Raw genomic sequence first — 22,574 nt, 5'->3', positions numbered from 1 at the left:
TACAACAAGATAGCTTATGTTCATCATTGCTGCAGATTGTTATTACTAATTAACAACGATAAAAGTAAATGATGAAGCTACCTTCTTCCAAGACCCATCCTACTACATACTAAATAGAGTTACATTAGACTTTATATGTTGGAGGAAGAGACATGCAGAAGTAGACACCTGTGCTGCAGCATATACACTATCCTCTGGGACAGTCAACACATGATTTAATGAGTACTTTTGTATGTTATTAATTCGCACTACAAGGTCTTTCTTTGATTGATCAGTTACCTAGGGAAATTTCTTTTAATACACGAGGAGTTTTAAGTGCAGATATATTCAGATTTATTGAATGTTCATAGAGTGAGAACCACAAAAAGCCATAAAACAAAGTCATCATAAACTACCCTGCCTTAAACCTGACCTTTACAACTCCACAAAATACATAAACATATCAGCACTAGCCAACGTAGTACAAATGCTGGTTTTTGGTCAGGTGTTTTTTAATGTTATGTGCAAAAAATGTGAACCTAAGCTCTGCTCCTAGGTCAGTGAAAATAGTTATGGTTTTCTCCTGTATATAGCAGTGTATGTTTAGCCATGATTTGGAGATCTAATGTCTTCTGCCTGTTATTTGTTACACAGTTTTTATAAATCACTTAGTACTAAATAATACGAATAGTCAATGTATTTAAAGCTTAAACACTTTTTAAGGCATATTTCCCAGATTATGCAGCAGTTAACTAATTTAAAGTTGATAGCTGAGCAGCATAAAATAATAATGTGTTACTTATGAAAGAACAAGCAGGTCAAAAGCCTCAGAGCACGCAAGCTAACTGAAATTCAGAACTGATTGTGTAACCTCAGGGTGTCGTATTAATTAAACACCAACTTTGAGGATAAACGATTTGTTATTTCTAGGCATTTTATTGGAAGTCTACAAAAAACTAGTTATAATAATAGTGAGTAACCATCAAAGTACCACACAATTATTTATATGAGTTTTTTATTCAACCACATTCTTTTAGCGATACTTATTAGCTGGTTGGTTTTACTTTGAAAAGCTAATCTGATGTTCAATACTTATAAATATATCGAGCAACTGAGGGTTGCAAGCCTTTCCGTTATAATTTAATTAGTGTTAGCAGTGTGCCGAGTATGTTTATGTTATGTATTAGGCTACTGGTTTTACGTCCCTCAAACTTTAAAATACTAAATACAGTCTGTTACAGTAACGCAATTGTAACCGTGATTAATAATCTATTTCGTTTAAAAGTCCAGATACACTCCGGTTTAACCGTGACGAATAATCTATTTCGTTTAAATGTCCAGATATACTCCGGTGCAACCCCGAAGTAACACCTGAATGAATTAATTGAAATAGTTAAAGTTGCAGCAGGAATTAGACATTTAGACAGCACCTTTTAGGCATTTTACATAATTATGTAATGTCTAAATTTATCTTATGGAATAAACATGTAATCAAAAATTAATCGTCACCATAAGCGCAATTAAAAAAGTGAAGAAGCATCATCAAAAGTACGCCCTATCGAAAGCTCAAAATATCGTATGGGATGCACTCAGAAAACATTAGATGGCATATGAATGTAGGTCTGTCTTCTAAAGTGTAAAAGTTTTAGAATATTGTCTGAAAGATTGTTTATTTAAATATATTATGACTATTACCGTTTATTGTAATAACGGTTGCTAGAACAAAAAGTGGAAATGTGGAAATAGGCAAGAGTCTCATAGAAAGCATAGAAATAATTTTTTGTCTTCTGAAGTTAAACGCAGTTTCAGTTAAGACAACAAACAAACAAAGCGAACTTTTGAGTCTCTCAGACAGTCATTGTGGAATCAGTGTCATCAAGGTCAATGCCGAACGTTGGACTTTCGTGACGCCCGATAAACACCTGTTGAGTTTCAGAGTATAAATCGTAAAAGACACAGGTGGGGAGGGTACAGGGGAAGGGAGTGGAAACGGAGATCATAAATCATTGATCTGGCTGCTTTAAACTCAATATCTAAATGATCATTTCTCACAGGAGCGCACTTTCTCTCAATAGAAGCATATGGTGAGAAGCAAGGTCGCATGAAATACGCAGTCACTGATATGTCTGCACGGAAACCGTAAAACGTAAAAAAGGAGAATATAAAACTCTAGGTAAACTCAATTGCGCGCTCAAAACGCGATAATGGACCCAATTATTGAAGTTCTAGCGTTGCTGCTTGGTTTTTTGGGATGGGTAATGGTTGGAATTGCAATACCCAACCGGTACTGGAAGACTTCCACCGTAGATGGGAATGTCATCACTACTTCAACAATTTATGAGAATTTATGGATGTCATGCGCATCGGATTCGACAGGGGTGCACAACTGTCGTGAATTTCCATCACTCCTCGCACTGTCTGGTAGGCCCAGCAAGAGGTCTAGTCCATATTGTTAAATTATACAAATCAAAAATTCACTTTTCTTTCATAGTTTAACTTGTATCAAATTTTAAAAGCAATAAACAGATTTTGCTTGTTATATTTGTGTATGTTCCAAGTGCAATAGCACTGCAATTGTGCTTATTGTGGTTGTCAAATCCACATTTTCTATAACATGCATACATGTATTCAGTCCTCTATTTATATTTCCTGCGTTTATATATATATATATATATATATATATATATATATATGTGTGTGTGTGTGTGTGTGTGTGTTTGTGTGTGTGTGTGTGTTGTGTGTGTGTGTGTGTGTGTCCGTCTGTGTCTGTCTGTCTGTCTGTGTGGTTACTATGCTCTATTCAGCCTAGAAATGCAGCGTGCAATTCCTGATGTCCGAATTTTGTTGAATGAAGGGAGCTGATTGGTTGGATAGCACAGTAAAGACCCCCAAATGATTTAATGAGTACAAACGCTTTTCTTAACTCCCTTGTCCTGCAGGGTATATTCAAGCGTCAAGGGCTTCTTATGATCGCATCAGTAGTTCTAGGAACGATTGGACTGGCAGCAACGTTAATTGGAATGCAGTGTTCCAAGCAGGAGGGGAGAACTATGTTCTCAAAGGCAGAATTGCTGGATTAGGTGGCGTCTTTTTTTATTTTACAAGGTAATATAATCTTTTGGGACGAACAAATGAATGTAATGCAAAGTGGTAAATATTACAATTTTACAATTACAAAATATTACATATTACCTTTTCCTCCCCTCCATCAAAGGTTTGTGCACAATGATATCTGTGTCATGGTATGCATTCAACATCACCCAGGAATTCTTTAATCCACTATTCCCTGGAACAAAGTGAGTCGTTTCTGTTAATTTTGTTTCTTTAGAGAAATGCTGCCCTCTAGAGACAGTACAAAACACACACGCGCAAAAAAATTGAATTTATGTCTCCTATGTCCATGTTGTGTTGATGCGGTATAAGTGTGGTTGCGTTACAGGTATGAGTTAGGAGAGGGATTGTACATTGGATGGTGCTCTGGGACTCTAGCTATCTGTGGTGGAGTGTGTCTAGTGTTTGCCTGCAAATCTGACACGGACGAGAAACCGTGAGTCCCCCCCCCACACACACACACACACACACATACACACATTCACATGTGCATAATTATTTGTAAGGAGTCTTATCCTTATGTTTATTCTGTCCAGTGCTTACCCATACCAACCCTCTAGAGGAACTGTATATTCAGCAGCAACTTCAAGGAGAGATGCTCACAGCACTTATGACAAGAATGCATATGTCTGAAGGACCAAAGAACCACCCAGACCAGTATGGGTCAATTTACTGTATGCAAATATAACAACTGTTGACAGCAACATTAGAGCAACATTGTACATAGTTAGACCTTTTTCAACATTTTGAGGTAATACTATTTAGTTGCAATCAAATAGTGAAGCTATGCCAAATAGTGGTCAAAATACTGGTCAAAAGAAATGTTGTTCAATTTAACAAATATCTTCATACAAACCCTTTGGAATCTTTTGTACAGAGAATGCATTGAAATTCTTTATACAGATTTTGTACTAATTTTCACTGTATAGTCATTCATATTCATAATGTGGAATATCAATTCTTTTATTAAGATTATTTTAATAACAGTTCACAATGTACATAAATAATTGTTATTAATTAGAATTCCTTAAGATATCCACATGAATTAAGGTCAAAAATTAGCATCAAGTTCTTTTGACTGTGGTTGTAGTTTTAGTCTATGTTTTATACTGCAAGTGTCAAATAAATGAAAAACAATGTCTTATAATGCATTGTGATCTTGCCCTGCTGTTTTAATGTACTCCAATGAAGAGGAAGTAATAAGTAGGTGGCTTGTCACTCGACATTTAGTTGACAAAAATAACACCATTAATAGATGTGGCAAGGAGGTTGTGCCCAGGAATAAACGCCAAGCCGGGAGTGATGTAGATAGCGTGCCCATCCTTAATTGTGCATGGGAGTGTCCTAGATGTGTTAAAATAATTCATCCAATTGGAGGAGACCACGTTCGTGGCAAAACACCATTGCGAACACGGATGTGGCTCGCCTTGTCCAACCACTCGTAATGATGATGTGTAGAGGTATTTGAATTCTACCTCAAGCGGTCAAAAGAAGTTTCCGAAGAAAGGTTGACAGCTGTCGGTGACAATCACTATTATATTCAGTAACCTATGTTAAATAAAAACCTTGTAATATACTATGTTAAAGTCGAAACTCACAAACAGAAGCTTATCGGAACTTAAGTTTTGGTTTCTGATAAGGCAGTCGGAAATATTTCTTAGCCGGACACTTAAAATATAAGCAACTTGATGTGAAACTGTAATGATTTCTTTTAAATTAAATGGTGCATTAATCGATGTAACAAATTGTTAGGTTCGTGCAACGAAGAGCATACAAACAATACGGATATCTGACGTCTAAAATTATGGAGTCGGGACGACGGAGGAGTTTGAGTAGCCTCTTGTCCTCCCTGTCCCTGCTCTGTGTCGTCTTGGACCTGCAGCTTGACGGTAGGATTCTTTACTGCTGTATGTTGGCTCAGGTTACTGAGAAGCATTAGGTAGCTACTTGTCTTTAGTGTTGTGTCTTAGAGAGGATTACTGCTTCTAACCAACTACATTGTCTTAGCTATATTGGTTATTAACGAAATAAACGTTATAAGAAGAAGAAGAAGAAGAAGAAGAACAATAAGAATAATAACTATAGTTATAATAATAAATATAGTAATAAGCTAATAATAATACTTAATAGTAATCGTAATAATAATTGTCTTATTTTATGGTTCTTAAAATATACAAATAAATGTAGCCAGATTTGTTTACTCATGATGAATACTCAGGTTAAGGAATTGCATTATGGATTACGTTAGCTATTACGAGGCTCTGTTTATCACTCAGACATGATATAGACTATATTTTGTATTAGTACTATTTGATTTTATAAGTGTGTCAACCATATATGTTATTTGTACTAACGAGAATTGACTGATTCAGTCTTATTCCTACTAGTGAGACTTTGTGTTACTCAGCTAAATGAGAGTTACTTTTCTCCAGTCACTGATTGCACAGCAGTGTTACTGCTTGTGACCTGTGTTTCTTTATGCCAAATACTTTATATACTTAAGTATACAGGAGAATTTTCTAGATATTTTCAGTATGGAAGTGTACCTGAGTTAGCAGACAACCGTGTTTTTCCCCTGGTTAATAAAATACTGGGTACTATTGAATTTAAATACTGTTTCAGGTGTGTTGGGTGCCACCCATGTGGAGATTGAGCAACACTTGGAAATGGGACGTAAACTTTTGGCAGCCGGACAGCTGGCTGAGGCCCTGTCCCACTACCACTCAGCTGTCGGTGAGGAAAAAAAGACTTATGAGAATTTTCTCATAACTTTAAACGTTAAAGTTATGGAGATAAATCAGTTGTTTCTTAACTTTTATTTCTTCCATTTAGAAAATGGTCAAATGTTTGCATTGTCTGAAAAGCACTAATGAGCATTAATTAAAATCACAAGTTACATATTAAATAAATAACTTGATTGAAAGGTTATCCTAATTAGCAACCATATTTTAAACACTAAAATGACTAATACAAATATTTAAAACTCTTTAGGGACTGATGGGCTAAAGGACTATTCTGGAAAAGCAGTATAGGTTTGCTGAAGCATGAGGTGTATGTTAGAAAAAAAACATGATAGTCAACGTTTTTTTTTTTTTAAGATCTCAGAACTCATCATCTATTGGTATTTCTCTTTTCATATTTTCCTGCTATGATGACCCCAAATAGAAGGTGACTCAAAGAACTACTTGACATACTACAAGCGTGCTGCAGTGTTTCTGGCTATGGGGAAGTCCAAGTCTGCCCTGCCAGACCTGACCCGAGCCATTGAGCTCAAACCAGACTTCTTGGCTGTAAGTTTGCTAGGTGATATAGTTTTTATTGTGATACACAATATGGCTTTGATGGTTGTATATTTTGCAGAATTGTTAGTGGTTGAAGCTTACTCAGTTTTCTTTTTTTTTGTGTGTGTGTGTGTGTGTGTGTGTGTGTGTGTTGTGTGTGTGTGTGTGTGTGTGTGTGTGTGTCTCAGGCCCGGATACAGAGGGGAAATATCCTCCTGAAACAGGGGAACATCCAGGAGGCCAGAGAGGACTTCCAAGCAGTGGTGAGCATGATTAGCTTTTCTCATCCGTTTTCATATCAATAGATCCATGGTACATCAGTCCGAGTCATAGGCCAATCCTGTGACATTATTCGTGTTTGATATGGCCATTACTATAAAACGCAAGAATTACCTCACTGCCCAAAATTTGCATGTTTTCTTTCTTTTTCTGTCTAGCTACAGCGCTCGCCTGATATGGAGGAAGTGCTTAATCAGCTCCAAAGAGCTGAAGAGCTAGAGGAGCTTCAGGAGGAAGCTCACCAGGCTAGTCACCGCGGAGACTATGTTGCAGCCATCCAGGTTCTGGACCGTGCCATTGAGGTGAGTGGTAGAGGGGGAACCAAGACTGCATCAGAACCTCAGCAAAAGCAAGTATGCTAATTTTTATTACTTTCGGTGTGGGTAGAGCAAAGATGAAAGTAATTTGACCACACAATTGGGGAAAAAATAAAGTGATTGAAATATATTAGTGAACAAAAGAAAATTGGATAGGATTTCCATTGTCTGTATTGTTAAGGGCAAGGGAGTCTGCCGAGAGGCAGTATGAGGAAATCCTTTTGATGTCCTCCCTCTAAACAACTGTCAGGTGCAAGTCCTTCCAAATGCCTGACACTAACTCTGCCTCCAATAAACAATAGAGTGAATAAGTGCAAAGATATAATGACTACTAATACCGACTGCAGAACACGAAAACACAGATTTGGGTGTACCATACATTCTTTAGATCTCCCCTTGGGATCCAGAATCTCGGGAGCTGAGAGCAGAATGCTATATCCGCCTCGGGGAGCCTAGGAAGGCCATATTAGATCTGACGCCTGCAGCTCGACTCCTTAACGACAATCGTGCAGCCTTCCTAAAACTCAGCCGTCTACTCTATGACCTGGGAGAACACCATGGCTCACTCAGGTGCATGCTCGCTTATTCACACGGCACACAACACACATACACCCACCCACCAGACACACCTACACACCATATCCACACAAGGTCACAGTCTAACAGATTATAATAACTGCAGTTTTTGTGAACACCAATTAGAAGGATCATGTGATATGTGTTAACACTGAATATACAAGTGATAATTTCTGTTAAGATATTAGGATTTTTTTAAGAATACTGTTCCAAGCCTAATTTGCATATTGAATCTGTCCCCTCTTGCCACTTTGCTTCCCTGATCTCTAGTGAGATTCGGGAGTGTCTGAAGCTGGATCAGGATGATAAGGAATGTTTTGCCCACTACAAGCAGGTGAAGAAGCTTAGCAAGCAGCTGGACTCTGCTGAAGAGCTGATCTCCGAACAGCAGTAAGCATGGCAAGCTTTCCTTTTCCTATCCTTTGGCCTTCTCTGGGGTAGGGAAAGTTAAGAACTGGCTTTTTAATCTGTGTTTGCTGTATATTATCACAGATCCAATGACAGGAAAATCTATTAACACACTCACTTAGTTCTGATAGAGAATTTATATATCTGAAAAGTACTAACTGTTCTTGGATATGCTAATTGGAATGTCTGTGCAGGCCCACACCCTACTGCACATTTTGGAAATTGGGAATTTATTTTAATTGTCAGTATTCCTGTATTTGTATAACAGATATCAAGAGGCAATAGAAAAGTATGATTCAGTTATGAGGACAGAGCCAAATATTCCATTCTACACCACCAAAGCCAAGGAGAGGATTTGCTTCTGTCTGGTGAAGGTCTGTTTGTTGTGACAGTGTGTTTCTGTCACAGAAAGCATCCTACAGTGGATGACATATCATGCTTCCATTAGCATAGGAATTAAAGTGGAAAGTAAAAAAAAACTTCCAGCTCTTCTGAAAGTTGCTATACTAAAGTAAGACTTGGGAATATTCCATAACTCATGTACTATATTTATATTTATATATATCTTTCCTTGCCTGTGTATCACAAATGCCTCAAACTTATTTTGCAATGCTTACGTAGACAGAAAATGCCTACTCCTTATTCAGGAAAGTATTTGTTTTGAAAACATCAGATTAATTTTTTTTCTTCAGGGTTATCTTAATCTGAATGGATTATCCATATTAAATACAGCCTCTGTCTTTTCAGTTCTGCCTCTCTCTGTCTTCTGCTCCCTGTAGATTAAGCAGGCAGAGGAGGCATTAGACATGTGTTCAGAGGCCCATCAGAGAGAACCCCAGAATATCCACATCCTCCGGGACAGAGCTGAAGCCTACATCCTGCTGCAAGACTATGAGAAAGGTATGCTTTTCTGCTTATGTATGTTTGAAAGATGGCATGTCATACCTGCTATCTCTATATAAGGACATTGCACATGATCTTATCTCATTCTTCCATTCTTCTTGTCATACTCTTCCCCTTTTCATCTCTCATTTTCTGTTTCTTTCTCTGTCTATCTCTCTTTCTCCTTCTCTTTCTTCTCAGCTGTGGAGGATTATCAGGAAGCAAGGGAGTTCGACCAGGAGAACCAGGAGATTCGTGAGGGTTTAGAACGAGCACAGAAGCTCCTGAAGATCTCACGCAAGAGAGATTACTACAAAATCCTGGGAGTAAGCCGGTATGGTGATGACAGTATTACAGAAGGGCTTGCAGTTATATATAATGGTGTCCCGGGGTTCTAACTCTAGTGGTTTTGGTACATTCCATATATACTGGTTCGTCGTGAGGTTTACATGTTTTTCAGTGACTTTGTTTTACACTTCACAAGACCTGTACAGTGTGTAAGTCACAGGGGAAGGGAGTTATGTTCGATGTAAGTAACATCATCCATATTTTCATTATTTGTATTTAGGACTGCTAATAAACAGGAAATCATTAAAGCATACAGGAAACTGGCACAACAGTGGCACCCAGACAACTTCCAGTCTGAAGCAGAAAAGAAGGAGGCTGAGAAGAAATTTATTGACATTGCCTCAGCTAAGGAAGTGCTTACAGATCCAGGTAGAGGAACCATATCTATATTTTTGGGACCTGAACTAACTGACCAGCTAATGAATGCTCTGTTCTTTTAGAGGTCTATAAACACCTGATTAGAATAAAATAGCTATAAGTGTAACAATTTTAAAATCAACCGAAGTATGTAAAACAAAAGTGAGATGCTTTATAGAAGTCTTGCATCATGTGACTTGCAGAGATGCGCCAGAAGTTTGACTCTGGTGAAGACCCCTTGGACCCCGAGAACCAGCAGGGAGGGGGAGGAGGAGGTGGAAATTGGCCCTTTGGCTTCAACCCCTTTGAGTCAGGCAGCAACTTCCACTTCAAGTTCAACTTCAACTAATACAACTGTGCCACTGCATATGGTGAATGTAATGACAATGGGCAATGGACTGGACTCATTAAAAAGCCCACAAAGGAAGACTAGGAAAAGAACATATTTATTCTTCAACTCGGTTACAATTGGCTCTTATTGAATGGTTAGTAGTGGGCTTTTTCCCACTTAAGTAAGCAGGTTGTTCTGGACTTCTTAAGGGATGTTACAGGGGAATCTGCATTTGTAAGACCCCACGCAGTCAATGGCTGTGAATGAATGAAGTCTTAGTTAGTATGGAGTATTTTTCAAGGCTGAATCATTTCAGTTTTATCAGCCACTTTTATCTCACTGTGGTATTTTCATCTTTTGCATTTTTGTGCCATGTCTGTCTCTCTTTGTAAATTGTGTAGGTTTCTCTCATTGAGGGGTTAACCATAACAGGTATTTTCAGCGTATTTTCAGTAATTCATTTCACTTGTTATAAAAAAATTTAAGCATTAGTCCTAACACTCCAGGTTAGATCAGTATTGCACATTGGTGCACTTAATTGACTGGAGTAGTTTAACAGGCTAGAGAGAATGTTGCACAAGTGCTAGTTTAGATGCCAAGAACCTCATGGGCCTTGCCTGTAACTCACTGCTTAGCAGGATGAAGATTTTCAACAAGTGGGTGCAATTTGCACCTTGCTAGCAGTGCTTAAGAAGAATGGTGCTTTGCATCATTGATACAAGGTGCCCTTGTTTCTGGTGACTGATGTGTACACTGATCCTATATACGTTGAACACTATAGAACTGATTATTAGTGTTACTGAAGGAGCAGAGTACTCACAGGTATGCTGCAGTTTGAGAGTTGATCATTGTTTTACTGTTCTACCAACACACCACCTTTTCTGGGTTATAAAAATTTAAATCTTAGTCTTGCTATAATCAAAAAAGCTTCCAAAACATTCATTGGTTTAACTTTGCTCCACCTTATTTGTACCAACATTTGTACTTGAATATTTTACCTGTTCGTTGGTTGTTTTTGTTGGTGTGTTTTTTTTTCTTCTTCTCCTATTTTAGACTTCATACCAAGCCTTTTGATCGGTATAACCATATCTGACAGAGGATGGGTGAACATTTTATCACGTTTTTGTGTCATATGAAGATGCTGCGATTAAAAGCTGGTAGCTGACTGGCCTTTCAATGCTTGTATGTGCCAATGAAGCTATCCCTTTGAACTGAGTGGATTAAGGAAGTTGATTTCTAACTGTTTCTGCTTGTTTGATTGATTTATACTTTCTTAGGATAAACCTATTCAATTCTGCTTTTCAGGAGAATTATTTAAAATAAGACGAAATGCTCAGAATTACCGTTTTAAGTCTCTTTCTTCAAGCCCCTTTGACACTGCGCTTTTCAGTGTACCACATGCTATCTTAAGTATAATGTTGAGCTGGTGGTCCAGCATTCAGACCCTGCAATTATCCTGTGTGCTGTAAGATATGTGAAGGGCAGGTATAAGCAACTGTACCTTTCCTCTACAGAGCTAATATTTGACAAGGAGGTAATCAAAATTATACGATGAAAATTTTGAAAACGCTGAACAAACCTGGCAAAACACGCGTCAACACATGTAGTTAGCCTCCACTCCGAAAACAGTTTATAATGAAAAAACAAGTTGACGACGTATCGGAAGTTTTACATTTCTGTTGTTGGTTTTTTCTTTTCTTCAGATAGTAACATAAAAATTAAATCTGGCTAAAAATCAAAGGTCTTCTGCGTTTTAAGCTTGTATCTCGGTTGCTACAGTAACCACATTGTATACAACTCGACTGCGTTGAAACAACCCACCAGCTTGTAGTTAGCTAATTAACGCTAGCTACCTAGTTCATTCACCTCCCGTCTACTGTTTACCCGAGCCTAGTTTTAGCTTTGTTTTGTGTTGCTTTGCCAATTTCATTAAAATGGGGCGACCAAAGTATTTTACACCGAATGAAGTTTCACTTCACAGCACATTAGGAGACTTGTGGGTTTCTTATTTGGGTAAAGTTTACGACTTGACCCCTTTGATTGAAGAACACAAAGGTAGGTTAAGTGTCTTATTTGTTTACATTTTCAGCGGAAAACGATTACACAGTCGCAATTTGCTTAATTCAAAGCATCTACTAGGTAAGGCTGTAAAGAGCCATTTCTGTGTACAAGTGCTGCAAAGTTTGGCCACGGCTAACGTTGGGCCTACTTGGCTTTGTTTTTTTAGGCGATGTGCTTTTGAAACCAATTATTGAATGTGCCGGGAAGGATATAAGTCATTGGTTTGACCCCAAAACAAAAGATGTAAGCAATAAATTACTTTAATGGCAGTAGGCCGGTATGCAATATAGGGGGAACCAATAGACAACTTTGTACGTACTTCGAGCTCGAGTACACTACATTCTCCTATCATCTAATTTCAGATTCTTACTCATGTCGACCCGTTGTCTGGTTGCGTGAAATACTACACCCCTAGAGGGCGCTTTGTGCATGTGCCTCCTCCTTGCCCTCGTACAGACTGGTCTAATGATTTCGGCCGGCCGTGGTGGAGGGATAACCGCTACGAGGTCGGCATACTATCTGCCAAGACCCGCTGGATCCGTATTATCAACACCCTCACCTCCCAGGAGCAAAGGCTGGAAGTAAGCCAAACAACTTGGCAAAGTATAATGGGGTCTGTCGTGCAAATGTTTGGTGCGAAAAGAATTGTGCACTTCTTCTCTAGTATAAAAACGTAAATCCCAGTGTAAATAAAAAAAATTTTCTTTAAAAAAGCCTTTTGTGTGGGAAGAGCAGTGAATGATTTGTGTGTGCAACCATGTGCAAATATGAATTCTACATGCATCTGTTGTTTTTCTTTTTGTCAAGTAGGTTAGCTGCACTGCGCTTTTGTATGCTGAAGAGGGCAGGGTTGGTCTATGTTTCCACCCCTCCCCCCACCATGCTCATTTCACCCTCCCTTCACTCTATGCATCTGATTCTTCTCCTGTTCTGACAAAGGGAATTTTTACTGATGTTCACCTCTGTCCATAGAATTAGTCTAAGACTGCACTGCTGTTTTAGCTCTGCAGATGAGTCGCCACCAGTCTCACTATGGGGTGGGCAAGCACACTCCTGCCAAATGTCCCATCTGGCACTGGTCTGATCTGCAGCGTCCAAAGGCTTAGCGGAGCATTCCTATTGTCTTTATGCTGCCGACCCCCCACCCCCATTCTGTCCTTCCCCCCCCCTCCCTCTCCAGTGGTTCTTGGCAATGAACCACAATTGGATCAAACTGACACAAATTCCTTTTCTCTCTTTTGGTAGATCTGGGAGAATCTGCTTATATAATTCATACAAGCACCCCCCCCCCCCCCCCAATGGAGGAATTTGGGCAAATGCAATTTAACTTAATTTTACAAAATGTTAACATATCTCAGTAACATCAGAAATAATCTAAAGGTTTTGTCTTTGTTCTCATCAGGTATGTTCTGAGGAAACTCTGGATGAGATTTTGCAGCGTTACCTGCGTTACAACTCCCATGCAGGCAGCTACACCTGGAAGCACAACAGTGTGAGCCTGGACATGAGTAAGACCCTGAGCGAAAATGGCATTCCTGATGAAGATGAGGAATTTTACCATGCTCGCATGGATCGTGACCTGTTCTGTCAGTCCATATGTCTGTACTTCAATGATGATCTCACAGAATTTTGACCTAAGGTTATATATAAAATATTAAAATTCTTAATCTAGGAGCTGATATTTCAGTCTGAATGCTTATATTACAGTACTGGCATTTAAATGCTGATATTACAGGTTGTTTCCCTTATAACCATTATAAATTGTACTTCTTATTACAAGTTTACAATGTGAAATTGCAAAAGGAGTATCCAGAAAAATATCTGATGTGGTTATGTTTTCAAAACCTGCAAATTATGGATATGCATTCAAAACATCTCAACATGATAACTCAGCTGTCATGGTAAATGTCCACAGAAAATTCAGTAGTTCTGACCCCAGATGTTACAGAAATAAAGCTATCCATATTTTTTGATGTAACAAAATAATTCAGATAGATTTTCATATCACACTGTTTAAGGGTAGCATCTTCTATAGAAGATGAAGAATTACATACAGTGAGAATATAAAGTATTCAAGGTGTGTCATTCAAGGAAATACTGACTGAAATGACATTCTTTTACACACTTTGTAAAAACATTTTAGAAAAAACAATGCAGACACTGTTGTTGGAAGTCAATACATGCTCTTAACATCTGCTCATTTGAATGGTTAGTTTGCTTAGTCAAGCCATTAAACCTAACTGCATACAAGTTCCCTTTTAGGTGGATTTTGTTCTACTACACAAGCATGTGTTCCTCACCACTGCAATCATGTAAAATTCATCATCTGAATAGAGGATATGTGCTTTTACAGGTTTCCAGTGTACCCACTTTTGAAAGATGAATAAGTCACTGGATTGTTTCATCCACACATGAAATGGTTAAATTTTAAGCAATACAATCTGATGTAAATCTGGGCATGGCTGCGGCACAGCTCCCCAGCCCCCTTCTCAGTCTTCAGACAACCCCACAGCACAACCCCTTCGGTCCAAAATAGTTTTATGCATTGGTGGGGGCCTTTAAGAATATTAAGGTAGCCATATTTGTTAGATTTGTGTGGCTCTCTGCAGTGCAGAGTAACTGGCGTCCGTGCACTCAGAAAATCGAGAGTTACCAGGCAAGTCTGACTGTGCGACGCATCGAAGGAGAGAAAAGAGTGAACGAGTTAAAATACAACTTAGAGTCAGCTATACACCCCCTTTTGCTGGAACAATGTGAATGTTTTTGAGGAGGGAGGGGAGACGGGAGAGAGTGCGAGAAAGAGAGAGAGAGAAAGGAGGAGGAGGGGGGGGCGTTCTGAAATAATATAGTCAGCCATTTTTTATGTAAGGGGATTTTTCTTATTGGGGGGGTTGTTAAAAAATAAATATAAGGGCGGCCATCTTTGTTTCTCTGCCTTGTAGTGTAAAATATTCCAAAACGCCCCCCACTTTTTTGTGTGACGATTTGAATATTAAATAAATATCATAATTCGGAAGGAATACACTTTTTGATCTCGAGGACGGGGTCGGTGACAGGAATATAATGTCCTCTCCTCTCCGTTCTTGTGAGGAAGATGAGGGCATGGTGGTTAATTCCGAGGGAGGAGATTTTGATGAAGAAGAAGAAGACGACGGGGATCTAGACGAGAACGCAAGCGACATAAACTCGCCGGCGGCGCCTAGAGAAACTGCAACACTAGCCGCGCCAGGTACCGTACGGACTCGGGAGCGCGCGTAGAAAGGCAGCACAATAACGCGTAAAACATACTTCTGAAGCTTATCGTTAACATGACATGTGCACTTCAAATAGCCCGCTTTCTGTAGTACTCGCTTGATGGCATTTCTATAGCCTAACGTGTACATAAGATAACCGTGCGCTTTTCGCATGGAGTTTAGAGTTTAAGCAAAGTTTACCCATCCACTTTCTCTTTCCGATTCCTTTCACTTAATCAGTGTTATCCTTCTACGTCGTATTCATCTTCCTAATGACTAATTACTTTATGGATGTCATCACGTAATGTTTGGTTGCAGTGAAGGTTACAGGCTACTGTAGGCTGTCTACATAAGGAGATGAGAAGGCTCCCAAAACACGAATGCCGATGGCTTTGAAGCAATTGAAGAAGACTGAATCTTTGAGAGGCAAGAGACTACCGGTTGACTGAGAGAGCAGTGTTGTGACAGAATGTAAATAAACTTGACCCGACCCACTGTCACTCCGACAGCGATGGTCCAGGGCAGGACAGACAAAACCGAACGGATTCTAGTAACACTGCAATATTTATATCTTACGCAGTCTTCCTATATTGGTGTTGCAAAACTAGGTACAGGTATATGAAAAATGATGTGTGTGTTTAATATGAGCAGTGCGAAAGAAATTTTGTGGAGTTTCCTTGTAGTTAAGCCAAGAATCGAAAAATCTTTAATAAACAATTTGACATTTGATATAGCCTGTCTTAAGTTGCCTTGCATGAAGATAATCTTAATAAACATAGGAAAAAAGTGCCAAACAAAGAGTTTGGATATATTAAGATGGGCCTTTTTTATGTTCAAAAAGTGTTTCCCTCGCAAGCTGAACAAGTGCGCAAATCAATTCATACGCGTCCCCCACTGCCCTTGTAACCCCTGGCGACCTCCGGCTTCGGGTTTCCTGGCGGTTTGGTCCCAGGTGGGGACCTCGCGGTGGGGGGAGTCGTCGCACTTCATTGCCTTGCGACTCATGGCTCGCGGCCTCGCGATCACCGAGCCCCGAGTGCTTGTTGCTGCCGCCTCTGGCTGCGCGACGCTAGCTGAGCGGCGAGAAATGCGAGCAGGGCGCTGCGTCTTACCAACAAAGGCAGGCAAAAAAAATAAATAAAAAAAAACCAACACCAAAAAAACAAACAAACCCCATATCGAACTAATTTATTAAGTACAACGGCGAGCACATAGGATAACATGGGGCTGGTTTTCTCTCCCTGCATAAACGATACGCTGCCAGACAGAACGTGCATGTCTTTACATCTCGTCAAGAACATGAAAACGCTTTGGATGATTAATTTATTACTTTATAGTGTACTGTGGCTATGTCTAGCATTAGATACAGCAATACAATTAATACTACAGCAGTCACGTCAGATGTATGTTATCGAATATATATATATATATATATATATATATATATATATGTGTGTGTGTGTGTGTGTGTGTGTGTGTGTGTGTGTGTGTGTGTGTGTGTGTGTGTGTGTGTATATATATGAGATACAGTATTGCATTATCTACTTATATCACAGATAGCTGTAGGTGTCTTGGACAAATGTGTGTTCATCATGAAATATTTATTGTTTGGTGTGATTATGCATGTGTGGATATCCTCTGCTATTGAGCACCCAGAACTCTTTTCTTTCATTGTAAGTCCCCTAGGGTAATTACACTACTTGCATTGTGGTACTTTTGAATATCATATGTTAAACCTTTCGGATTAGTGCAGGTCAGATGTTTAAGTTCCTCAGTGACTGTGGCTGCTCCAGCACCCCTGTGATGTTCCCAAGTGTCAAACTATTGTTGGGTATAATTGCATTGGAAGGCTATTGAAGGGATAGTTTGTAGCTTTTGTAAAGCATTATCATCAGTAGTTTAGACGCTATTCTCCTCACATCTCCCCCCGTGTCCTTCAACGGCTTCATTTAGATGACGGTGAGGATGCGGGGGAGAACTCAGATCGGGACAGCCTGGGAAAAAAGAAGCGAGGTCCCAAGAAAAAAAAGGAGACAAAGAAAAAAGACAAAGATGGCAAGACCGTCAAGCCGCGCAAGCGCAAGAAGATAGTATGTTGTTTCAGCAGGCAGACCGTCTTCCTTCTCTGCATTCATTTTGACATAGTGTAAATGCGATATGATTTGTCAGGTCTAATCTAGCACTCCTGTCTCTCAGGACAGTGATATAGAGAGGGACTCAGAGCAGGACTATGGAGTCAATTCGGACAGTGCTGCTAGCGATTATGGAGGGGAGAAAAAGAAGAAAAAGAAACACAAAGACAAGAAAGAAAAGAAGAGCAAGAAAAAGAAGAAAGACGATGAAGACAGCATGCACGAGGAGACCACTAAAGTAAGAGAGCTGTTTGTTCTTTTGACAGCTGTATTAATTTTCTGGTTAAAGTGGAGGCACTCAGAGAATTTCCCTTTCAACCATATACTTCAAATTCGGCTAATGTAAATATTAAACAACTATATTTCAGATTTCATCTAAAATATCGGTATTTTGTCGAGGTTTGATTAATTGGCCTTTGTAGAAGTTTGATTCTAAATTGTGATAGAGGCACCTGCAGTGTTGGTGCGTGATGACAGACTCGTCTTAAATAGTAAGCTTATTATTTCAACCACATACATGCAGAACAACACTGCACGCTTTCATGGTTTGGGTACATCTCTCCCTCAGCCTGTAGAACAGAAGACATCCGCTCAGCTGGCAAAAGACTGGGGACTGGAGGATGTGGATCATACCTTCACCGAGGAGGACTATCGCACGCTAACCAACTACAAGGCCTTCAGCCAGTTTATGAGGTACTGAGTCAAAGCTAGTGACGGAAGTAGGAGCAGAGTGTCAGATTTAGTAGGCAAATGCATCATAAATGCATTACGATCTAAATTGCAAAGACTTAGATGAGGGAGATTGCCTGTCTTTTGATCTGGTTTGCTTTGCAGGCCTATGATAGCTAAGAAGAATCCTAAGATCCCCATGTCCAAGATGATGACCATCCTGGGTGCGAAATGGAGAGAGTTTAGCTCCAACAACCCCTTCAAAGGTTCAGCCGCTGCCGTTGCTGCGGCTGCGGCTGCCGCCGCGGCAGCTGTTGCCGAGCAGGTCTCTGCGGCGACTGCCTCCCCTGAACCGCCCCCTCAGCCACCCCCTCTTCGCAAGGCCAAGACCAAAGAAGGGAAAGGTGAGTGGGGAGGAACACAGTGCAGCCCACATGCCTTTTTAACAACAGTGTGTAAATCACAGTGACCTGTGCCAATCATTGCATTTGTTCTTTATATGTCTTCTTTCCTTTCCAGAGTAATTTTGTAGTGTATGCTGATGTTGTAATTTATATTGATGCTTTTGTGACCAATAAGTGCATCTTTATTCTTCTCAGTTATTACATTACATTGCGAGTGTTGTATAATGGTTATTTTGTATGCAAGTTTTCCCCGAGTGAGCTCTCCTCTCTGTCTGTGTCTGATAGGCCCGGGCTATAAGAAGCGTAGTAAGAGTCCTCGTGTCTCTGACAAGAAGAAGCCCAAGCCTAAAAAGATGGCTCCCCTCCGAATCAAACTGGGGACCCTTGGGGGCAAGCGGAAGAAGAGTAGCTCGGTGAGGAGTGAGGCTGGGTGTGTGTGGAGGATGGGCAGTGCTACCTGGAGCTTATGAGTAGATGTCTTTTCTAGCGTCTGTGTATGAGCGAGGCTATAGAACAAGAGTGCCCAGGAGGGCCAGCGAGCAGCACAGTTTAGTGACTTACACATTCAAGTGTGTTGGATTCCAGCTCACCAGGCCTGGAAGTGGGTGATGTAGAAGATTTGTACCTGGTGTCATTATGATAAAGCCTTTGTGTGGCGAGTGTTGTGTGTGTGTGTGTGTGTATGTGTATGTGGAGATTATTTGAGTTGTAACAAACAAGACAGTACCTGATAATGGATCTAAGTGGGAAAACTGCGCTTGTGTCTGCTGTTCATTTGAGTGTTATTCTGAGTGTTAGTTGTGGGTGTGCTTGTCTACTTGGCGCAGAGTGAAGATGTGGATGATGACGACTCCGAGCAGGAGAACTCCAGTGTGCACAGCTCCTCGGTGCGCTCGGACAGCTCCGGTCGGGTCAAGAAGAACAAGAGAGGTCGTCCAGCCAAGAAAAAGAAAAAAAGTAAGTGGCATTTTCTTTTTGTTCCTCACCCCCATTTTTAATTTTGCTGAATTGCTCAGTCTCACTTTTGTGTGCTTGGTGGTCCTGAGAAATCATCTTTATAGGACAGAAAAACTTCTCATACGTTAACTGGTATCAGGTCCGTATGTTAGTTGGAAATGCTTTTGAGTTGGAATGCTTTTGAGATTTGCTGCCCCCCCCCCCCCCCCCCCCCCCAACTAACCTCTCTCAGTGCTGGGAGACGAGGATGGGGATGGCTATGAGACCGATCATCAGGACTACTGTGAGGTGTGTCAGCAGGGTGGGGAGATCATCCTGTGTGACACATGTCCCAGAGCGTACCACCTAGTGTGCCTGGAGCCCGAGCTGGAGAGGGCTCCAGAGGGCAAGTGGAGCTGCCCTCACTGCGTAAGTCACCGTCTTTATGTTTAAGGGAAGCTCAAAGGTGAATCATGGCTAATCTGTGTCTGTTATGAGATGGTATTAATATTACATTTTAAATTAATATCAAAATGTAATTTTTCCGCAGCAGTCAGATTAAAAGGGCAAATTGCTTGTCGTGATAATGAATAAAAGTTGCCAAAGATATTTTTTTTTGCACACTGCAACTTATTTTTAAGACTATAGTCATGCACTTAAAATCCATTGCTCACTTATGAAACATTTTATGAATGTCAGTTTATGAACCTGCTCTTAAGGTCTTAACCCATAGTTGTGTCTTGGGTTTAATTTAAGGTAGAAAGTCGCACCACATTTCTGTGTTTGTGTGATCTGCCAGGAGAAAGAAGGTATCCAGTGGGAGGCTAAGGAGGAGGACTTTGAAGAGTTTGAGGAGGAGTGTGATGATGGAGCGGTGGCGGACACAGGACCGGGGGGAGGAGAGGAAGAGGAGGATGACCACATGGAGTTCTGCCGTGTGTGTAAAGACGGGGGAGAGCTGCTGTGCTGTGACTCCTGCCCTTCCTCTTATCACATTCACTGCCTCAACCCCCCTCTGCCTGAAATCCCCAATGGAGAATGGCTCTGTCCCAGATGCACAGTGAGTACAGGGCAGGCTCTACTGACCTGAACTGAAGTGAACTGAACTGAGATGAGGTGATGCTGTACCAACAAACAGGACCATATCAGCATGAACTGAACTGAATCAGTTATGTGTCTGAAATTGTTTTTTAAATAATGCATTATGACATGCTGGAGATGATCCGGTGCATCTGTCATTTGTCAATTTTACTGTCTGTCTCTCAGTGTCCGCCCATCAAAGGGCGAGTGCAGAAGATCCTCCACTGGCGATGGGGAGAGCCTCCGCCCCCAGTGCCTGTTCCTCCGCCCCCAGACGCTCCCCCAGATGCTCCACCCCCACCCCCCATGAAAGGCCGCCCTGAGAGAGAGTTCTTCGTGAAGCTGGCAGGACAGTCTTACTGGCACTGTACATGGATCACTGAGCTTCAGGTGTGTGTGTGTATGTGTTAAAGAAATAAAAAGTAAGAGGGATAGAGGAAAAACATTCCATTTTTGTCACATTTTTATTGCACAAGTGACATGAACTGGAGAACTGGAATGAGGGAAGAATATACAGCGGGGAATGTGACAAATGGGTGGATATGCTTCAGGACTAAAAAAAAACAACATCAGCATCCTTCCCTTTCTCTCATCCTCCCTCCATCCTCAGCTGGAGATCTTCCACTCGGTGATGTTCCGTAACTACCAGCGGAAGACTGATATGGACGAGCCGCCTAGTCTGGACTATGGCTCAGGAGGAGAGGAGGATTCCGGGAAGAGTGAGAAACGACGAGCCAAAGACCCTCAGTATGCCATCTTAGAAGAGAAGTATTACCGGTACGGCATCAAGCCCGAGTGGATGATGGTGCACAGGATAATTAACCATAGGTAAGTGTAGGTGTGACAGGCGTGACACACATGCAAAGGATTTTGGCAATAATCGATCGTGTCTTCTGCAAACACTGAGCCTTGTGTGTGTGTGTGTGTGTGTGTGTGTGTGTGTGTGTGTGTCTGTGTGTGTGTGTGTGTGTGTGTGTGTGTGTGTCTGTGTGTGTGTGTGTGTGTCTGTGTGTGTCTGTGTGTCTGTGTGTGTGTGTGTGTGTGTGTGTGTGTGTCTGTGTGTGTGTGTGTGTGTGTCTGTGTGTGTGTGTGTGTGTGTGTGTGTGTGTGTGTCTGTGTGTGTGTGTGTGTGTGTCTGTGTGTCTGTGTGTGTGTGTGTGTGTCTGTGTGTGTGTGTGTGTGTGTGTGTGTGTGTGTGTGTGTGTGTGTCTGTGTGTGTGTGTGTGTGTGTGTGTCTGTGTGTGTGTGTGTGTGTGTGTGTGTGTGTGTGTGTGTGTGTGTGTGTGTGTGTGTGTGTGTGTGTGTGTGTGAATGCAGTATGGATAAGAAGGGGAACTACCACTACTTGGTGAAGTGGAGAGACTTAACTTATGATCAGTGTACATGGGAGAGGGATGACTTGGACATCCCAGAGTTTGGCATCCATAAGGCAGCTTACTGGAGGCACAGGTACTGCTGAACGAGTGAAGATGACAATTCATTCCATTTGAGCTCCATTTCAGCCACTGAGCCATTCTAAGTATTGATCTATATATATTTATGCATTCTCATATTTAGTACAGTGTAACCACTGTATAATTGAATTTCTCATGGATAACATTTCTTTTCAGCTGTGCGTTTTAGAAAACTCTTAAATTCTGAAACACTGGGTAAATCTTTGCTGTGTCTTGAAGGGAGGAGGTGATGAAAGAGGACCCAGACAAGCCGAGGAGCATGCGGAGAAGAGAGGAGAGTGATGAAGCTCCTGGTACTCCTGTTAACGATGTGAGTATGAAGCCCAGTACAGCATGCTGTTACCACTCCTCATCTCTTAGTCCGGTGGAGAGGTACCAGGAGCTTTCCTGGTAAACGTTGTGCTGAATCATTTTCTTCAACGATTCTCCCTCGTTTCCTCGGCCCTGCCCACAGCCCACGATAAAGTACGAGGAGCAGCCCGACTTTGTGACGGTAACGGGGGGCACGCTGCACCTCTACCAGCTGGAGGGCCTGAACTGGCTGCGCTTCTCCTGGGCTCAGGGCACCGACACCATCCTGGCAGATGAGATGGGCCTGGGCAAGACCATCCAGACCATCGTCTTCCTCTACTCGCTGTTCAAAGAGGTGTGTGTGTGCGTGGGCTCTCTGGACACATTTGGTCCAGATAATGGTCATTTTGGAAATGGCGTGGATTAAAGGGACTTTTTCTTTAAC

The 22,574-nt window shown here is 41.1% G+C and overlaps 4 protein-coding genes across 10 annotated transcripts in view; all 4 read left to right on the top strand.

Annotated features, from left to right (window-relative positions):
• The first annotated feature begins 16 nt into the window (after positions 1-16).
• cldn15a (claudin 15a) lies at positions 17-3,996 on the top strand. Its single transcript, XM_035519758.1, is given in 7 exon segments — positions 17-2,400; positions 2,919-2,941; positions 2,943-3,012; positions 3,015-3,075; positions 3,186-3,275; positions 3,419-3,526; positions 3,627-3,996. Coding segments are annotated over 7 exon segments (666 nt in total). The 5' UTR covers positions 17-2,183; the 3' UTR covers positions 3,724-3,996.
• A 520-nt stretch (positions 3,997-4,516) lies between these two features.
• On the top strand, positions 4,517-11,208 carry dnajc3b (DnaJ (Hsp40) homolog, subfamily C, member 3b). Of its 4 annotated transcripts, none has more exons than XM_035519882.1 (13): positions 4,517-4,607; positions 4,843-4,979; positions 5,713-5,823; positions 6,256-6,380; positions 6,560-6,634; positions 6,809-6,952; positions 7,356-7,537; positions 7,814-7,933; positions 8,220-8,325; positions 8,731-8,851; positions 9,035-9,167; positions 9,402-9,550; positions 9,742-11,208. In XM_035519882.1, exons 2-13 carry the CDS (start codon positions 4,895-4,897, stop codon positions 9,885-9,887), a joined length of 1,497 nt encoding a protein of 498 aa, XP_035375775.1. In that variant the 5' UTR covers positions 4,517-4,607; positions 4,843-4,894; the 3' UTR covers positions 9,888-11,208. The 4 variants fall into 4 exon arrangements, with proteins under 4 accessions (XP_035375775.1, XP_035375778.1, XP_035375777.1 ...); XM_035519885.1 differs by having other exon boundaries at positions 4,519-4,597; XM_035519884.1 differs by having other exon boundaries at positions 4,524-4,611.
• A 459-nt stretch (positions 11,209-11,667) lies between these two features.
• On the top strand, positions 11,668-14,180 carry LOC113579809 (cytochrome b5 domain-containing protein 1). The gene is made up of 4 exons (XM_027013996.2): positions 11,668-11,924; positions 12,097-12,173; positions 12,293-12,511; positions 13,333-14,180. The coding sequence occupies exons 1-4, from the start codon at positions 11,804-11,806 to the stop codon at positions 13,561-13,563; spliced, it is 648 nt and encodes a 215-aa protein (XP_026869797.1). The 5' UTR covers positions 11,668-11,803; the 3' UTR covers positions 13,564-14,180.
• Positions 14,181-14,759: 579 nt separating this feature from the next.
• The window catches only part of chd3 (chromodomain helicase DNA binding protein 3), a 34,505-nt gene continuing 26,690 nt past the window's right edge, over positions 14,760-22,574 (top strand). For 2 of the 4 annotated variants that reach the window (XM_035520085.1, XM_035520088.1), the window contains exons 1-14: positions 14,760-15,159; positions 17,117-17,253; positions 17,360-17,533; positions 17,864-17,988; positions 18,130-18,368; positions 18,654-18,781; positions 19,196-19,325; positions 19,558-19,733; positions 20,104-20,364; positions 20,571-20,774; positions 20,995-21,212; positions 21,702-21,833; positions 22,058-22,148; positions 22,293-22,484. In XM_035520085.1, the coding sequence (XP_035375978.1) occupies positions 14,994-15,159; positions 17,117-17,253; positions 17,360-17,533; positions 17,864-17,988; positions 18,130-18,368; positions 18,654-18,781; positions 19,196-19,325; positions 19,558-19,733; positions 20,104-20,364; positions 20,571-20,774; positions 20,995-21,212; positions 21,702-21,833; positions 22,058-22,148; positions 22,293-22,484 (2,373 nt within the window). In that variant the 5' untranslated portion in view covers positions 14,760-14,993. Of the gene's footprint in view, positions 15,160-15,481; positions 15,590-17,116; positions 17,254-17,359; positions 17,534-17,863; positions 17,989-18,129; positions 18,369-18,653; positions 18,782-19,195; positions 19,326-19,557; positions 19,734-20,103; positions 20,365-20,570; positions 20,775-20,994; positions 21,213-21,701; positions 21,834-22,057; positions 22,149-22,292; positions 22,485-22,574 lie in introns of all 4 variants that reach the window. The other 2 variants (XM_035520087.1, XM_035520086.1) reach the window with 2 other exon arrangements.

Source organism: Electrophorus electricus, chromosome 19 (assembly GCF_013358815.1).
Source record: "Electrophorus electricus isolate fEleEle1 chromosome 19, fEleEle1.pri, whole genome shotgun sequence".
Lineage (NCBI taxonomy): Eukaryota > Metazoa > Chordata > Actinopteri > Gymnotiformes > Gymnotidae > Electrophorus > Electrophorus electricus.
The sequence above is the reverse complement of the archived record's forward strand: the minus strand, read 5'-3'. Positions and strand labels throughout refer to the sequence as shown.

Coding starts and splice junctions, on each gene's coding strand:
- dnajc3b (XM_035519882.1), top strand. CDS start 4,895: ATGGAGTCGGGACGACGGAGGAGTTTGAGTAGCCTCTTGTCCTCCCTG. Junction 6,953..7,355: donor TTCTGGACCGTGCCATTGAG/GTGAGTGGTAGA, acceptor TACATTCTTTAG/ATCTCCCCTTGGGATCCAGA. Junction 8,326..8,730: donor TTTGCTTCTGTCTGGTGAAG/GTCTGTTTGTTG, acceptor TGCTCCCTGTAG/ATTAAGCAGGCAGAGGAGGC.
- LOC113579809 (XM_027013996.2), top strand. CDS start 11,804: ATGGGGCGACCAAAGTATTTTACACCGAATGAAGTTTCACTTCACAGC. Junction 11,925..12,096: donor TTTGATTGAAGAACACAAAG/GTAGGTTAAGTG, acceptor TTGTTTTTTTAG/GCGATGTGCTTTTGAAACCA. Junction 12,174..12,292: donor TTGACCCCAAAACAAAAGAT/GTAAGCAATAAA, acceptor ATCTAATTTCAG/ATTCTTACTCATGTCGACCC.